The sequence below is a fragment of the Callithrix jacchus genome, chromosome 17 (genome assembly GCF_049354715.1).
Source record: "Callithrix jacchus isolate 240 chromosome 17, calJac240_pri, whole genome shotgun sequence".
Taxonomy (NCBI): domain Eukaryota; kingdom Metazoa; phylum Chordata; class Mammalia; order Primates; family Cebidae; genus Callithrix; species Callithrix jacchus.
Genome location: NC_133518.1, coordinates 79,111,439 through 79,129,631, shown reverse-complemented (window position 1 = coordinate 79,129,631; position 18,193 = coordinate 79,111,439). Strand labels below are relative to the sequence as shown.

The following is an 18,193-nucleotide window of genomic DNA, read 5'->3' as shown; positions in this document are numbered from 1 at the left end:
GCACACGTGGTTGGTGTTGATGTGCCCCTCAGCTGCCAGGTATCCTCCTCCCTTCATGCTTACCCCTCAGGGCAGAGGAGGCGAGGAGGCCTATCCCTCACACAGGTCCTTCTAGGCAGCAACAGCGACAAAGAGACATGACAGCTCTTGTTCCTGCACTCCTCTCTCATCCCAGCCTCATACAGGGAGTCTGCCGGATCAATGTCAATTCTAACTTACCAAAATTACCAAACTTCTCAATTTTATGTACATATAATGTATATTAGAAAGCAGTACTTGGCAGCCAGAAATATAAAATTCAGTATAAAATGGAATCCTCCTGATCTGGAGCCATGGGATCTTATGTAATAAGCCCTGGATCTGAGGCCTGAATTTGCTGTGGATTCGTGATGTGGCAAGCATTCTCCCTTAGCCTTTGTTTCCCCATCTAGAAAATGGAGTGGGCTGGGCGCGGTGGCTCACGCCTGTAATCCCAGCTCTTTGGGAGTCCGAGGCGGGTGGATCATGAGGTCCAGAGATAGAGACCATCCTGCTCAACATGGTGAAACCCCGTCTCTACTAAAAATACAAAAAATTAGCTGGGCACGGTGACGCGTGCCTGTAATCCCAGCTACTCGGGAGGCTGAGGCAGGAGAATTGCCTGAACCCAGGAGGCGGAGGTTGCGGTGAGCCGAGATCGCACCATTGCACTCCAGCCTGGGTAACGAGTGAAACTTCATCTCAAAAAAAAAAAAAAAAAAAAAAAAAGAAAGAAAGAAAGAAAAGAAAATGAAGTGAAGGAAGGCCCCAGTGGAGGTATTTTTGTGACAATCCGATAGATGACATTTGAGGAAGTGTGACCTGCTATGACCAAGTTAGTGTCATAGCATCCTTGGTAGAGTGGTTCGCAGCTGCAGTGTAGCCCCCCGGTTTTACAGATGAAGAAGCTGAGTTCCAGATTGGTTAGGCTCCTCCATGTGACCGACAGTGAGCTGTAGTCACACCGCTTCCTGATGAGTGCCTCCCACATGCTCCAGATACACAGCGAGCATTCACTTGAGCTGCCAGTCTTCCAGGCTGCCCAGGAGATGCAGTCCTTCCAGGCACCATCCAGTCCCGGGCTTTGTGGGTAGAAATGCAGGTGACCTACCAGAGGGAGTTAGTGGTGTGACCAAAGGCACAGACCATGGGCATTTGGAAAGGAGGTGGGCATGAGCTTGGGGTAAAATAAGAGTTTCAGATGTTGTTTCTCCTTCTGTGCCTTTCAGTCAACCTGTGCCTGCCTGTTCCAGCAAGTTCTCGCCTTACGCCACAAGGCGAGACTCCTCCCTGAGAGCTGGTGAGCAGAAGTAGACTTCTGTGCTCGTCCAGAAGAAGTGACACAGAACAGAAGTCCATAGGGCCTTCCGCTGACACAGTTTTTCATTTCTAATCTGGACCCCAGTAACGTTAAAGAGTGTTTGAGAGGGAGCTTGAAGTTCTCCAGCTTTTGATTGGAGAGGACACTGCTGCATGTTATTTTCCTAGAATTCTTGCCAATTGATTTGTACGGAAGGTGTTTTTTTCCAAGAGGTCGTGATGGTTTTCCTGGTGGCAGGACTGGGGTCCTACTGGGGAGCCCAGGCGTGTTGCCGGGACGGTGAGTTGAGCCGTCCTTCTCCCACTTGTCCTCCTGGTCTAGCCTGGTCTCCAGAGCTGAGGAAGTTTGGCTCGAGGACAGGCTCACCGTAGTTCTTGATGGCAGAGATCACATGCACATTCAGCTGTCCTGGCTCGTTTCTTCCTCCCTTGCAGTATTTTTCAGAAAGCCTTGTTCTAGGGCCGGCTTGCAGCTGTGGCACAGTGTCTGCTGGTTTTCTCAGGTTAGATATTTCTTTAAAAGAATGTAGAGTGTTTTGCCTCGTGGATGTGTTCCTTTTCACCTCTACATATTCCCTTAGAGGCTTGGGGTGGACGCTTTTCAATATCTAAAATAAATAATTTGAGATGAGAATTTTGAAGATATTCAAAGACCAAGTACATTTTTTTTTGCCCTCCTGCTGCTGACATCTAACTCCTGGAAATTTCTTATGCCTCTAGGACACAGCTGCTTCGTAGTTACCAGTTTCCGTGGGGTAGGTTAGCATCGGGCACAGTATTCTTCAACAAAATAGCTGTTTGCTGACACTATCACAGGACATCATTTTCTTATATCTTGTGGCATCAGTGGTTGTGATGTTTTTACAAGGGGGAAAAGTCTTTATCTCACAATTTCTCCATTTCTTAGTGTCTTCCTAATAAACATAAGTTACCACCAAGATGTGGTGATTTTACCCACTTCCAACCCCATTAAACTTGATAATATGAAGATGGAGTTACTCTTACCTAAATAGCTAGGAACTTATTAAATGAATGAAAATAGAGATCCTAAGCTGCTGCTGATTTCTGTCATCAGTCTTTAAATTCCAGGCCATGAAATGTGCTTTTTTAACAGGGAGCAGATCGTCTTTACTGGGAAGCTAACCAGCATCAAATGACCTGTGCTCATCTCCTGATTTAAGTGAAGCTAATTTAAAACTTCACTGTTGATGAGGATACTTCATATCCTCGATGAGGTTCCTGACTTAATTAGCCATTCCACTTCTCTAGCAAACGGCACTATTATAACGAAGGAATTGTGTGCCATTGCTAAAACAAACAAACAAAAAACCTTTAAAAAATTAATGTAGAATGGCAAAGTTTTGTTTATTTGTGTAAATAGCAGTTTACTTTTGTTGACCTTTCTCTCTTTCATCCTCAACTCCATGTATTTTTATCCTGCCTTAAATTCTCATCCCTGGTAAATGGGCCATCATTTTGGCAGTTCCTTCCCCTCTAGCTATGACATTCGGGGCAGCTTCTGCCCTCTTCACTTCTTCCTTTCCTCTATGCGTCTTCTTTATCTCTGGTCCTTCAAAAGATGAATCAAAACAGAAGTTAATTAAACATGAAACTTATTATGCTATTTGTGGTTAATTCTTTTCCTCAAATGTTCAAATATGTTTTCGTGTATTAAAATACACGTCTCAGACATATTTCTTTAGGCAGTGGACTTCAAAGACCTAGAACTCTTTCTTTGTCTTAATGATATGTAACCTCACAAGGGGACTTCCTGCTGCCCCATTTGGAGAGCCTGGAAGTGGAGCGGGAGACGCAGCAGGCTCCAGCAGAGAGGAGAACCTGCATACCCACACCAGAGTGTTGCTTCCCGTGGCTCGCTTTTTAGTTTTATATATACTTATGGGCACACTTTAAAGTGTGTGTACCAATTTTTTTCCCACATGGCCTCTGCAGAAAAATAGTTCATAAAAAATCCTCCAGAGTCATCGTATAGGTTCATAAATGGAGGGCTGGAAGAATCCTAGGATATCAGGTGGGACTTCTGTCCTCTCTTGTGGCAGAGGCTTGGGATCCCCCCAGGATGACAGTGGCTAATAGAACCTGAAGAAATGCAGCGGGTCTCTGACAGAGAATAGATGAGGCAGCCTCTCAACCCAAGTTGCAGAGATAATTTCAACAAGGTTTCTGTAGGGTAAGCCCTTGTCGGTTTGCAGCCCCTTTCACAAGCCCTCCGTGTTCAGCCCTCTTCCCATCACCACAGCAACTCTCTCTCATAACACACAACCGGGAAAGAAGCAGTTCTCCAAATATGACCTCATCCTGCCCTCAGTTTTGCCTGTGTGTGTGTGTGTGTGTGTGTGTGTGTGTGTGTGTGTCTGTCTGTCTTAGTTACCCTGTCCTGTGGACTTTTATTCTCCTCTCAAGATCTTGACATCGTATAATAAATAAGATGCTTTATTAAAATAAGAAAACCGAGTCTGGAAGCTTTATGAACTTGGCACTATTTCACTTAGATCAGTAGTTCCCCAGCACCAGTCCATGGCCCAAGCTGCTGTGGAGTCAACTGAGCCACAGCCCAGACCAGCTGAATCACTGAGTCCTGGTGTTCAGGAATCTGAATTCTTTGTGCGTGTGTGGTGTGTGTGTGTGTGTGTGTGTGTGTGTGTGTGTTTAAACAGAGTCTCGCTCTGTCACCCAGGCTGGAGTGTAGTGGTGCAGTCACAGGTGCGTGCCACCCTGGCCGGCTAATTCTTGCGTTTTTAGTAAAGATGGGGTTTTACCATGTTGGCCAGGATAGTCTGAATCTCCTGACCTTGTGATGTGCCCGCCTCAGCCTCCCAGAGTGCTGGGGTTACAGGTGTGAGCCACCACTCCAGACCCAGGCATCTGAATTTTTGATGTCCCCTGATTCTGATGTGCTGCCAAATTGGTTTATTCTCTACTGTTCTCAACCCGAATAGCCAGCATCCTGACCCTGTGTATCCTGCACAGCAAACGGGAGCATGAAAGCAGCTCTGTTCAATCTTGCCTAGATCACAAAAGAACACAAGTAATGTTTCAGATGAAGAAAAATGAAACTTGTCACAAGATGGCACTACCCTTGCTTACCCTTAGGTGAGATGTGCAAGATTTCAGACCTAAGAGAGTACCAGACACCAAGGCAAAGAAAGAGTAATTCTGGCCGGGGTGAGTGGGAAGCATGTGCTGATTGATCTGAGTTCTCTTTCCCCAAGCCAATGCCCAGTGGAGACCCCCCCAAATCGGATTTGTGTGTGCCCTGCATGCGTTTCTTAGTTATCCTGTCCTGCAAACTTTTATTCTCAGAACGAATTTCTCAGTACTTTACAGTGAATCCTGTTGAAAGGAATGTAAAAGGAATCACAGGTGGAAATGAGCAGTGACCGCCAAGCAGCAGGTCCCCTCTGAGTACAGGCACGTTGCGGCCGCGTGCGGCGGCCTGGGCTCTGGTCTCATCACTTCCCTGATCCCACGAGCCATCAGCTTTTCATTTTGAAACTGTCTAGGCCACATCTGTCCACAGGTTTCAATTCTGTGCTTACTCTGAAATACTACAGACAACATCCTCAGCTTATTCTGCTTCTTATACCGATGGAACCTTCAAGAAAGATTCTTTCTCCTGTTGTTGGGATTATCACGGCTTTGCATAAGTTGCCCAGAAGTGTGTTCTCCTCCTACCCTCTAGGTCTCAGTGTGCAATGCTTTGTTCCAAAAACATTTGTTCTTTGTTTCACATGAGATGACTACAAAGTATTTTTAAAAGTTGGTTAAGTGCAGGAATAGAACAGCCAGTACCACATGTTCTCAGTTGTAAGTGGGAACGAAACAGTGGGTGCTCATGAACATAAAGATGGCAAAAACAGACACTGGGGTCTGCTGGAGGTGGAGGGGAGAGGGCTGGAGCTAACCATCGGGTGCTGTGCTCACTGCCTGGGTGATGGGGTCAGCCATAGCATCACACAATGTGTGCACATAACCTGCATGTATACGCCTGGATCTAAAGTAAACGTTGAAATTATTTTAAAAATAATATTCTTTAAATGTTGGTTAAAGTTGGTCTAAAGATTTTAGAGATAGGGACCAACCTTCTTAAAGAAAAGATCTTAAGTGACTTTTGCCTTGCCTGGCACGCCATCTGCTCATCCAGGCAAAGCAGTACAGACTTCATCCATTGAGCAGGTAAGATTGCTGGCTCCCCATCACGACTGCCATCGGGAAGATGGGAAGCTGGAAACACCACCCTTTTGTGGCACTAGTGTCATAATCATGATAAAATCAGGTTGTGATTCATGCCTGGAGTTGACTGTTTTCCAGAACTTCCCTAAATCATTTGAATGTTTGATTGGCGGTCACAAATGTTATTGTGTCCCCCAGATCTGCTTTGTAATTGGTGCTTTTGGAACAGATAAGCTTTGAGATGGAAACATAGGTTTGTTGGTTTGTATTATATTTTTTTCCTCTTGGCTGGAGAATCTCTGCTTATTGGAGCAGTAGCCCTATCCTGTACTCCCCACAGTGGCCACGCTCAGATTTCCAGTGGGCGCTAAAGAAAGAGTCGTGAGCTTTTATGACTGGACATCCCAAGGTCTTCGTTTAATTATGTCTTTTATTTCTGCAGCCTGTACAATTTTGAATTTTATTTTATGTTTAATGACTATTTATTTAGCATATAGAAAGCTTTGGAAGACAGGTGAAAAGGAAAGTCATACCATGGTCCCAGATAAATTATTAATGATAATTTTGGTATATTTCCTTCTAATCTTCTACTTAATCCATATTCACAAACATCCATTGTTCACCTGCTGTTTATAAGGCACCAAGAAAGAATCAGAAGTAATTGACAGCCATCCAAACACAGACTAACTGAGTTTTCAGGGAAAACTCATTAAATGACCCTCATGGATAAAACTGAGTGCTAAGAAATTTGTCTCAAAACAACTTTAGAGATTCTTTGAATTTGGTTAGGGAGGGGTGAAGGAAGTGGGTCACCAAAAAAAAAGTTTATTTCTACCTCAAATCTGTAAAATGCTTAAGAAAATGCGTAAATAAATATAGAAAAAAATGAGAAACTGAGGAATCCTAAATGACATTGTGACAGTTTGGTATCCTGGGATTGGGGACCGGACAGGTAATAAAGAGCATTAGAAAACCTTGGACAGACATTTTTCTTCTTGTTTTCACTTTTTGCCAAGGATCTAAAGGCAAGGAATTAATATGAAACAGTCAGGTTTTATTGTATAATTGCACACATTATTATCCCACGAACACTCCATTCACTCTGGATAATTGGAGTAGATGAGCTGTTGAGAACCCTGGAGTACACGCCGGGTGTGGATTGACTTGCCCAAGCGATTCTGCTCTCTTAATGTCTCTTACATGCATCGCTGCTGTGCCATTTCCTCAGCTGTGGGCCCGAAGTGCTCCTTGCCCCCGCCCGCAGCTGGACATCTGCTTGGTACAAGCCAGACGAACTACATCTTGAACCCTAGTGAGTGCTCGCAGGCCAGACCTACAGTGCTAACGGATACCCAAGTCTGCTTGTGGATAGCTCTCTTCTTTCACCCAAGTGGCTGCTGTGCCCGAAAGAGTTCACTAGGAAGTTTAGGAAGAGCAGGGGCCTTGAAGCTGCTTTGGTGTTTTCAGGAGGGGTGTGTATGGGTTAAAGACCAGACTCTTGAAGTGCTGAGCTGTAGACTTCACATGACACCCAGTAGAGACTGGCAGAGGTTGGCCTGTCCTCCTGGCCTCTTCCACCTTCCTTTGACGTCCCCACCTTGCTTCTGTCTGACCTCTGTAGCCAATATGAGCGTGAGAGCATGGCTTTGTAAAAAGCTGGAACCTCAGCCTACTGCTGCGGCCTTGGCTAGACTATTCCCAGAGCCTTAGCCCAGCTGCCTGGAACTACTGTGAGGCCTCAGTGTTGCCATAATAAAAGGTCTTTTAAACCACAAAGTGCTGGGGACAAAGGGTTCTTCGGATATTTTTAGATGACTTGGCTCCATCCTCTGACTACGCGGTCACCCCTCGCCAGGACGACAGCTTCTTACAGTGCCATCGACGGCTTTTGTAACTGCGTTTCTGTGCTCCCATGGTGTCCTTGAACCCTTATTCCTGACTTGGGTTTGTAGAAAAGTGGGAGAGGAGTTGGGCATAACCCAATTTTGGTTTTGCCTGTAAGAAATGTGCAGGTAAGCACTGGCTGAGGAAGTGGGAGAGGATGTGAGTCCAGAAGTGCTCAGATTGTCAGATAACTTGTAAAACTTGCAGAGAGCAGTCAGTATAGGGTGCATTTCCCTGGGAAAGCATTGTGAGACCCCAGAAGCTTGGGAGAGGGTATAAGCGGATAGAAGTTGGTTGAAGGAAACAAGAAAGAAATAGGAGAGAGGGGTTTGGAGAGACCGGGAGCATCCTTGTGCTGGCAAATTCGAATCTGTCCGGCATTGACGCCAGTCCACTGAGTGCAGAGACCTCAGTGACAGCAGGCTTGTGAAATCTGTGGCAGGAAACAGCTCTTTGCTTCGGGGGAGAAACAACTTTAACTGTGTGGAGGGGAACCACTAGGCCTGTGGAAGTGAGGTCAATTAATGTGATATTCATCTGAAACACCTTCCTGTTAGTACAAGTTAGGGAATATTAATTCGGGTCAGTAATTTCATATGGTTTTGTATTTTTATTTTCCAAATGCCATTTGTCAAATCTAATATGCTCTTCTAATAAATATCCTTTCTTACAAAGAGCTTTATTTTTTCATCCAAATGATTTAAAACCTCTTATATAAAGAAGAGTGTGTATTGCTACATTGTGTTAGTGAAAACTTGGAAACAATCTAAATGTTCATCAATGGGGTATCTATTATGTAAATTTTGATCCGTTTTTATAATGGAATACTGTGCAGTTCTTAATGACATGGAGCTAGATGCATTGATAGGAAAAGATGTTTGTGATATTGGGTTACACAACTGTATAGTGAGGTTCATTTTTTATGAATTTCAAATATGTGACAAAGTAAGTTCAGAAAAAAGTCTATGAGGAATTGTTGTCAAACCATTTTTTTTTTTTAGCTGGAGTCTTGCTCTGTTGCCCAGGCTGGAGTGCAGTAGGGCGATCTCAGCTCACCGCAACCTCTGCCTCCCGGGTTCAAGTGATTCTCCTGCCCCAGCCTCCTGAGTAGCTGGGACTACAGGCATGTGCCACCACACTTGGCTGATTTTTTGTGTTGTTAGTAGCAATGGGGTTTCACCATTGTTAGCCAGGATGGTCTTGATCTCCTGACTTGGTGATCCGCCCACCTCGGCCTTCCAACGTGCTGGGATTACAGGCATGAGCCACTGCACCCAGCTGGAAATTTTTATCCTCTTAATCACTTATATTTGTATTGACCTGAAGCATTTGGGCTTTTTCAATGAGCATGCTTTTTTTTTTTTTTTTTTTTTTGTCTAGAGTTAAAGTTCCTGTAAAATTAAACACCAATACAAAGAAAAAGATCACTAGAGGCAGCAGATACTATGATCATCTTTAAACTGAATTCACTGCTCCCCAGATTGAGCCAAATTTGGAAAACCTGAAAAAACATATTTCGGAGTAGCCGGTTGTTCCCAGCCATATTCTGTTTACGAATTTGAAGTATTGATACGTTGCAGCAACTCGGATGAATCTCAGAAGCTTTCTACTGACCGAAACAAGCCAGTCTCAAAAGGTTACATACTACTTCAGACGGAATTCACGGGACATTCTCAGCATGACTAAACTGTGAAGACAGAGACACTTATCAGTGATTACCAGGGTCTGGGAGAAGGGCAGCACAGAGGAATTTTTTCAGTGATAGAAAGTTTTTTATCTTGATTGTGGTGGTGGTAAACATGAGATTAATGTGTTAAAATTCATAGAACTATAAACAAAATCAATTTTATTGTTTGCTAATTTAAATAATATGTAAAAGCAAAAAAATCAAAGGAATAAGGAACCAATGAATATCCTATGTCTGAACCCAGACAAGAACCTGGCTGTGGCTTCCTGTTTGGCACCATGTGTCTACCCCACTCTATGGGGCTCTCTCTCCTTGGCTAAATCCCAGAGGCAGCCTCACTGTTACTTCTGCTGGGGGCATCAATTCAGTAACTCTAAGGGATTGTCCATGTTCTGTTTAAACGAATCCAGTACCAGGAAGCTCAGCACCTTTCAAAACTTTCTATTGGATTTACATATATTGCCTTCTATGAAGCCTGCAATTTCTGCATCTAACTTCTACCAGCAGAATCTAATTTTGCTCACTGGTATCACACAGAATTAATGCAGCTCTAGAGACTATCAGTGTGTTGCACTCACCTCCCTCTGCTCTCACCCTCTCACTTCTCTGTACTGCTGCTTCTCTCACGTGATTTCTGCACTCACCACTACTCTGGGCTCTCTTGTCTACTGTCTCATTTGTCAGCGTCCCTCTGAAAATGCGTTGGCCGGAGGTGAACATGATTCTCCGTCTGTGGTCTGATAATAGGAAACGGAGCTAGTTGGCCCTCTTGCTAACCCTAACATGGTTTTTCTGTTGATGATGCGCAGGTCACAGGGCCACCTGTAGACGCCGTGTCACTCCGTGGACTCAACGTGCCCACACATGGTCTTTTGCACATGCTGCTGAGACGCCTCATCCTCCCCATTATGTTCAGCAGCAGTAGGTTTTTCGTCTTTATCCCATTCAGTTACATCTTTTTAGGGCCGGCTGAGGTCATTTTGCATCCTGCAGGGGTCTGACGTCTGGCGTACGCACATTTTCCCAGTCTCAGGCTCTGACATGCCAAGTCTTCATCTAAGCCAGTAGGATAATCCCTCTTTCCAGACGACATGAAGAAGGGAGATGCTTGAGTTTCACTCTTGTGCCATCACCTCTGACTCACTGGAACAGCCTGTTCCACGAGAAAATAAATGCCGACATGTCTTAAGCTTTCCCTCTGCCTGTGCCCCTTTCTGGAAAGGTTCCTCTTGTCTTCTGAATGTTGTACCTCTTTGTATGTGACTGTTAATTGTATGCCTTGATGCTATTAGAGTTTGGGTTGCTGGGGCCGGATGGCGCCGCATAAATACAGCTTATCATCCTAATTAGCATCACTGCATACTTAAGCAGATCTGAAACCTGCAGTCTCCTCTGGTGCTTCCTAGGTGTGTAGTTATTATGAAATTACTACACATCTGGCTGTCTTTTTTCCATAATTGCTGCAGTTGAAAGGTGACTACTGGCCTATTCTAGAATGAAAAGGTGTTAATTATGTTAATAATTAGGAATTTGGAAGCAGCTTCCCTTAGTGGGTCCTGGAGGTGTGTGGGCTCTGGAAACTACAGAGAAGGCTGGTAGCCAGGGACAAGGCACCAGAGTATGGGCAGGAGGACATAAGAAGAACTAGAGGCTCTGTAGGAAAAAGTGAGAGAAATCATAAATGACCACAGAGGCAATTTCTCGGCATGATTTAAAAGTGCACTTGATATAATAAGGTAAACTTGAAAGGCCAGGGATTTGGTGTACTTTGCTCCTGAAAGTGCTCTATGGGCTTTCTCTTAACAAGACACCTTCTTCCAGTCGATAGCTCAGGATGTGAGGGTAAATGGAGAAGGTTCTAGATCATCTTTTTTTTCCTCACCTGGAAGCCATCCTTTTTTCCCAACCCTCTTTAAAAAAAAAAATCATTTCACCAGAAGAAATTTTGGTGAAATTCTATGCCTGTCTACGTTATGAAAAGCTTGGAAACAGTAGGGCAGAGAGCATCGCATGTAAGTGCAGTGTTACCAGATACTGACCAGTTTTATATAGTTATTCCTAAGCTGGTTGGCCAGGAGATTGCATTTACTTGATAGTCCTTATGTGAAACATTTGCCACAGTGTCCTAAAGGCCCTGCCCTTAATGGGGTGAGAAGGGAATCTGGCTTCTGAGTCAGGGGTCCCTCTGATTGTCTGGCTAAGGGGGTGTCCCTGCCTTCTGTGTCTTTTACTTTGTCCCTCTGGAAGTGTCATGCGCTATCAAAGAAGACCATTTCTCAATGGCCTTGAAATAGTCAAACCATCTGTCCTAACCAGTCCAGGTAAAGTGAGACAGAGAGAGGAAGAAACCTTTAGACGCACCTTAAAGCTTATGTAAAATGTACTTCACGCATGACTGCCAAAAACACATTTCATGCAGCATTTTCTTTTATTCAGAAATCCCCAGCCTTCCATCTTGCAACCGTCAGCTTCTTTCCCTCAAGTCTGCCTTCAACCTGTTACTTTTCTTCTTACTGTTAACAGAGGCGGTAGCATATGTTATTACTCTACTATGCATCTGTTCGTGTGTGTGTGTGTTTATTTATATACATGCGTGTAAATATAACTTTCTTTAACTTAAGGTTAGTACATTTTTTCAGCAAATGTAGGGTAATCTAGTTAAAGAGAACTGGGAATTGTAGCAGGCAGGCATTTCAATCAAAGATTCTAAATTGTACTTCGGTTAATAATGAAATCCTTGCAGGAATTAGCTGCAAACTTGTATTTAAGAATCGAATTTGAAGAGTTGTCTGTATTGATTTGTGAGGTATAATGGTGCTACTCGTGATTGGAATGCTGTGAATTTGCTTCCTGCTGAGAGAATGAGAGAGATCAGAGCAGTCTGTTCTCTGGGAGCCCCCATCCATGCTCATGCTGTGCTAAAGCCAATAGTCCCAGCCCGTGGGGGTCCAGGAGCCCAATCATTGTGTAGAGTGATTTTTGCTGGGATGTGATATAGACCTGATTTGATTTTATCATACACAGAACCCATTACTTAGCTATTTGTTTACACATGCATTCATATACACATACTTTATTTATATATAGCTATTACATGTTTTATATACAAAATAAGATCCATCCTTTTATTTAAAATACCTTCTTCAGTGTCATAAGCTTTTCTCCTCACATGCAATTTCAGTCTCTTTGAAACCATTTTCACCAAAACAGTAATATATATTCTAGAATTTACTGAATGGATAAGTATTTGCATCAAAAGTATGTGTTTATCACATCGCAGCATGAAATCTGCTTTCCTTTTGATAACTGGAGTTCAACTCTGATCTTTCTTTTAGGAGCCCAGTGAAGAATTTGTATTTAGGTTTTGAAAAGCCTTTCTGTCTCCAGTTTATCTCTATCTCATTTTAATTCTTCAAACTCCCTGGATCCCCCCACCTCCCGGGTTTCTTTTCTGAGTGACCAAGCTCTGATATTGCCTTTTTCTTGGAAAAGGGGTGGTTTTCTTGGTAATTCCTGGGAGAATATTGCCATTATACCTATCTTTTGGTCACTAGGGACTACGTGTATGATGTCAAGCTGTACTTTAATGAAAAACATATCATTTAAACCATCAGAAAATTGTAGGTTACACTGAAGAACTCAGGGACATTCTCACCACTTAACAAGCCCTACTGGTCCTCCCCGTCTCCCTGCTGGTGTAGATGATCTCATTTGGCTGGGTAGTTACCTTCTTCGGAAAGAGGGTCATTTGTTTTTCCTCTCGTGGTACCTGTTTTTCCGACTTAATGTGTTAGCCTACTTCCTCCACTCAAGAGTGAAAGGTGCATAATTTATCATGAGGCACTGGCTGGAAAACAAGAACACCAAAGGAGGCTCTCCTAAGACCACAGCACACGAGATGAAGGAGGAAAATGCTGTCATACTGCCTTTGATGAAAGGAGAGAAACATCTGGCAGGTGGAGGCCCAGAGAGAGAAGGTGACCTTCCACTCAAACCTTTGCTTTTGTTTATGTTGTTCCCCCATCCTGCTTTCCACTTGTTCAAACCCCTCCATCCCTCACGGCCCACAGCCACTTCCATCTACCCTCTGAATAGCTGAGCCAGCCCCTCCCCTTCTCAGCACTCCGAGTGCTTGCTCCTCTAATTGGCAGTGAACCTCTCTACCTGATGGTGGTTTTATCTGATTCTTGAGCTTTTATTAACTTTCCATATTTTCTCTTCCAGGCAAAATAAGGCATGGATCCTTTGTCTAGCTCTGTGCCTTTATATAGTTCTGCGCATGGAGTGTATAGGCCTTTGTGTACACAGAGTACACGTACCTTTGTATAGTTCTGTGCACAGAGTAGACACTCAAAAATGCAGTGAATTGGATAAAAGGTCTCATGAAGGAAGCAGGTGTTCAGCGGTCCCCTTCAGTCAGACTAGCTTTCTTACTTGCAGACAACTGAGTAGTAGCCTCTGTGCAGTAGGGGTATAGTGACACAACTAGATGTCTCCTTCCCGGGAGCAGGGCCTGCATCTTCTTTATGTCCCTGTGGGTCCTGAGCACAGGCTGGGCACACCAGAGTCTCTGAACCTGCTCAGTGAATTGAAAGGAAGAGAATGGGCTGCCTTCTTGATGCTAAGGCCCCAGCTGAAGTAACCATGACCTTAGAACCCTGAGCTTGGGCTGACCTGGCTTCCTGCTGGGCTCAGCCTGCAGTGACAGTTATAATCTCTTAAAGTGAAATAACAGGAGTGCTGCTGGATCTTGAAAAAGCTCAAGATAACCAGGTGCAAACTTTGCCACCTTCTTAGGTGATAAACCCAGGAAAGTAACTGATCTATGCCATCCACAAAAAAGGGGAAACATTTCAAATCTATTTATTTTTCTATATATTTTCTAAATCCGAAAGTCTCTATACTTCGGTGCTTCTGAGTTGCAGTTTTTGCTTGTTACTTTTTGCTGACTCAATTAAAAACACCCTTAAAGGGGTTCATGCAGCCCCTTGACTATGTCTGCTTTTGCTCCAGCTGCAAGTGCTCGTAGGAGTGAGATTTGGACAGGACACTGGGAGGATGTGGGGGCAGAAGGCAAAGCTACGTGCATGGGTGTAGGTTTCCTGGATCAGCTCCTGGCCAGCTGGTGAAGAATTTGCTTTCTATGGTTTAGTAGTACTGAGATCAATGAAGATCTTTAGTCAGTTACACCCTGATTAGCAAAAATGTTCATTTCTCTGTATAGCTAAATGTAAAGTTTTTCTTACTAGACAGAAGTGCCATGCGTCTGTTTTTCGGGGTTTTGGTGTGTGTCTTTGTGTGTGTTACTGTTGTTCAGGAAGGGGTTGGGATTTAATTTATTTTTTCCCTCTCCAATATCCACTCCCATTCCCCCATCCCCACTCTAGTGAATTTAATATATGTCCTTGAATATGCAGCTGACATTTGTGGGTGTGGCAACATGAAAGGAGTTTAAAAGCATACACACACGCGTGTGCGCACACACACACACACACACACGGCTATTATATATACTCACAGAGCCCTGCTTAAGAACTTTCCCTAATCCCTAGTCATAAAGATAACCTTCTACAATATGCCTTGTTCTCACCAGAATTTTCGGAATGTCATCCTGTAAATCTTTGGCACACATTTATTTCTGGTTTTGTTTGAGTGAAGCAAAACTCCTGGATATAGTTTAATATGTTTGAGATGTAGTCTAGCAATCAGTATCTGCTGAACATTAAATAACTTGGAAAGAAATAAGCATTCATTAATTCTTATTCCATTGGCTCTCAAACATTAGTGTTGGTGGGAATTACCAGCGATCTTTGAAGAAATGTCCATTGTTGGTCCCTGGTGAGATTCTGGTTGGTTACGAATGGGGCTCAGTCACCTGCTTTTTATCCAGTTCAGGTGGTCTGCAGTCAGTACTTTGAGAGATACTATCTTATGTGGGTCAAATTGTTAGCAGTGGCGAATCCACACGGGTCTGCAGCAACCTCAGTTCTTGCCTCTTCAGAAGAATTGGTCTGAGGGGCATAAGGCAGAAGAAGAGACTGGGGCAAGTTTTAGAGCAGGAGTGAAAGTTTATTAAAAAGTTTTAAAGGCCAGGCGCTGTGGCACATGCCTGTAATCCCAGCCCTTTGGGAAGCTGAGGCAGGTGGATTGCTTGAGTCCAGGAGTTCCAGAGCAGCCTGGTCAACATGGCGAAACCTCATCTCTGCTAAAAATACAAAAAGTAGTATGGCGTGGTGGTGCACACCTGTAGTTCCAGCTACTCAGGAGGCAGAGGCATGAGAATCGCTTGAACCCGGGAGGTGGAGGTTGCCCTGGCTGAGATCACGCCACTGCAGTCCAGCCTGGGCACACAGCGAGACTCTGCCTCAAAATAAGTAAAAGTTTTAAAGCAGGAATAAAAGGAAGAAAGTATACTGGTGAGGCCGGAGCGGCTGCAAACAAACCTCGAACACCCAACTGGGAAGGAAGTGGCCGTTGCATTTGGCCCGGAGTCTGGGCAGACGTGCGTCCCAAGAACTGAGCCCCACGACTGGAGAATCCTGCCGCGTTTAAAGGCTCTCGCTCTTAGAGGGTGCACGTGAGAGGGTCGTGGTCCATGAGGTAAGGCTTGCGCGCGGGTGCAGTCGTGACTCCCGGTGGATGCAATGTGAGCAGAGCCTCCGGGAAAGACGCCGCCATACCTGCCTGTGATCTGCACACAGGATCGGGGCTGCAGGGGTTGATCTTGCTCCCCCAGGTCTGCGAGTGGCACTGGGTCTGTCCCCTCCACTGCCCTTGTCCCTTCTGTGTTCAACGTTTACTTCTAGAAGGCTAAGGGCAAGTGGTCTTAGAAGCGCAAGAGGGAGAGGTGTCCTTCCTCACCGGGGAAGGGCCAAGGGGACGACCTGAGAGACTCCGGCGTGTGGTTTGACTTCTCACGTGAGCTCTTACAGGCCGGCACCTTTGGGCGTCGGCGTCGCCTCTCCCCTGTTCTTCCCCCGGGGTGGGCCGTCCGCATGTGCAGTGGGCCATCCGCATGTGCAGTGGGCCGTCCGCATGTGCAGTGGGCCGTCCGCATGCGCAGTGGGCCGTCCACATGCCAGGGGCTTGTCCGCATGCGCAGTGGGCCGTCCGCATGCGCAGTGGGCCTTCCGCATGTGCGGGGGCTTGTCCACATGCGCAGTGGGCCGTCCGCATGTGCAGTGGGCCGTCCGCATGCGCAGGGGCTTGTCCACATGCGCAGTGGCCTGCCGGCGCTTGGGCAGAGCCATGCCCCGTGTTTGCCGAAGTGGTGCGCATGCTCACTGGAGGTGTTTCCCCTAGCAGGCAAGTGTTCCGGGAGAACGGTCAGACATGCCTTAAGCGCCACCCTTTTGCCTCTGAGTGCACTTGCTTGAGCCCACTCGCCCAGTTTTTGAGGTGCTCTCAGGAAGCTGCTCATCACCAGTGTCAGGTGTTTTATCTGTCGGGAGGCTGCCCGCCTTTCCTGGCTCTGGCTGAAAGCAGTGATTGTTTTAGAGACAGCTGACAACCACCTGACCATCACCTCATGGTCACCTCCCATTCCTGGGTGGTGGTGGGGGAGGTCTCCCGCCCTGCTCATGTCTGACTACCTACTGTAACCCAGTCATAGCAGATGCATCACTTCAAAGGACACCATCCACAACAACACAAATAAGGGACTTCGAGCAGAGCGAATGCCGCGGAACCTGCGGCACCAACGCAGCCACTGGGTACTGTAGTCATTGCAGCCGGGATGTGCGAAGCAGGGTTTCTACACCGAAGAGTTGTTGAATATTTTATAGCCCTAGCTCTTTTCACAATGCAGAGTTTCCAACAGGCACTGATTCTTCTAAGGACTAGAACCTATTACCACCTTAATTAACACCTCTCCTCCTCCTCTTTTAAAGGAGCCCCCTGGGGTTCTCAATAGAAATGTGAGATATTGGGAGGAAGCACCTTCCCAGGGTGTAAGTTTGTCTCATTATAAATGGAAAAAATAAACCAGAGAGGCCTGGCAGTTAAGATCCATGGATAGTTTCCAGGCTTAAAAAACAAAAGGCAGTAAGATATCACTGCATTAAATTACTGCATCTTAAAACTTGTTCCAGAGCAGCCTAGATGGCTTTTTTGTTTATTTTTATATTATATTTTATTTTTTTGAGACAGTCTCACCCTGTCGCCCAGGCTGGAGTGCAGTGGCCTGATCTTGGCTCACTGCAACCTCCACCTCCCAGGTTCAAGCGATTCTCTCGCCTCAGCCTCCCGAGTAGCTGGGATTACAGGTGTGTACCACCATGCCAGGATAATTTTTGTATTTTTAGCAGAGACAGCGTTTTATCATGTTGGCCAGGCTGGTCTCTAACTCTTGACCTCAAATATTCCGCCCACCTTGGTGTCCCAAACTTCTGGAATTACAGGCATGAGCTATCACGCCCAGCCCTAGGTGGCTTATTTAAAGGTTAGGTCTCTCGGGATCACTTTAGAAGAATATTCAAAACTGAGAAGGATTCTCGTCCGGGACAGTGGCAAGAAGAAGTTGTGTTCTGGGGCCAGGCTAGTTCAGTGGCTTCCTCAGTTCCATGGAAACGGAAGGAATTTATGCTAGAGTTACTAGACTCTCTGGGATGCATCCACTCTCCTTGTTATTGAAAAATATTTATGATCTTGCAACAGTTGACTTGTTTTATCACATTTGTCATCACTATCAAGGTAATAATTGTGACATCCCTGCATTATACAGCATGGTTTACACAGGACTTTCCCCTAGAATATCTCATAACTGTAGTGGTTGCCCCTTGTTGAGTGCTCAGGAAGAGATGAGTGCTGCATACACACCCTACCTTTCATGCTCCTGAGAACGAACAGAAGCCCAAAGCCACTAGAAGAGTTCCCTTTAAGTTACATAACCAGTAAACAGCAGAGCTAGAATCAGAATTCAGGCGGCAGATTCTCCAATCATGTGTAGCATATACCATAATTTGAAGAAAACACAAGTGTATAAACATATTTCAAATACAACATTTTTATCATTACTAAGCTTTAAGTTATGAGAAGTTGTGCATGAAGAAACTGTGGAATCAATAGTGGCTGATTTTACTATTGGTAGAA

General features: G+C 45.1%; 1 protein-coding gene across 18 annotated transcripts in view; it reads left to right on the top strand.

Moving 5' to 3' along the window:
• ULK4 (unc-51 like kinase 4) overlaps positions 1–18,193 on the top strand; it is a 677,547-nt gene that overhangs the window by 591,513 nt on the left and 67,841 nt on the right. The window contains exon 37 of one of the 18 annotated variants that reach the window (XM_054246826.2): positions 8,797–17,086. The exons of the other annotated variants lie outside the window; for them this stretch is intronic. Coding sequence (XP_054102801.2) covers positions 8,797–8,802 — 6 coding nt within the window. The 3' untranslated portion in view covers positions 8,803–17,086. Of the gene's footprint in view, positions 1–8,796; positions 17,087–18,193 lie in introns of those variants that run through there. 18 annotated transcript variants of the gene reach the window in all.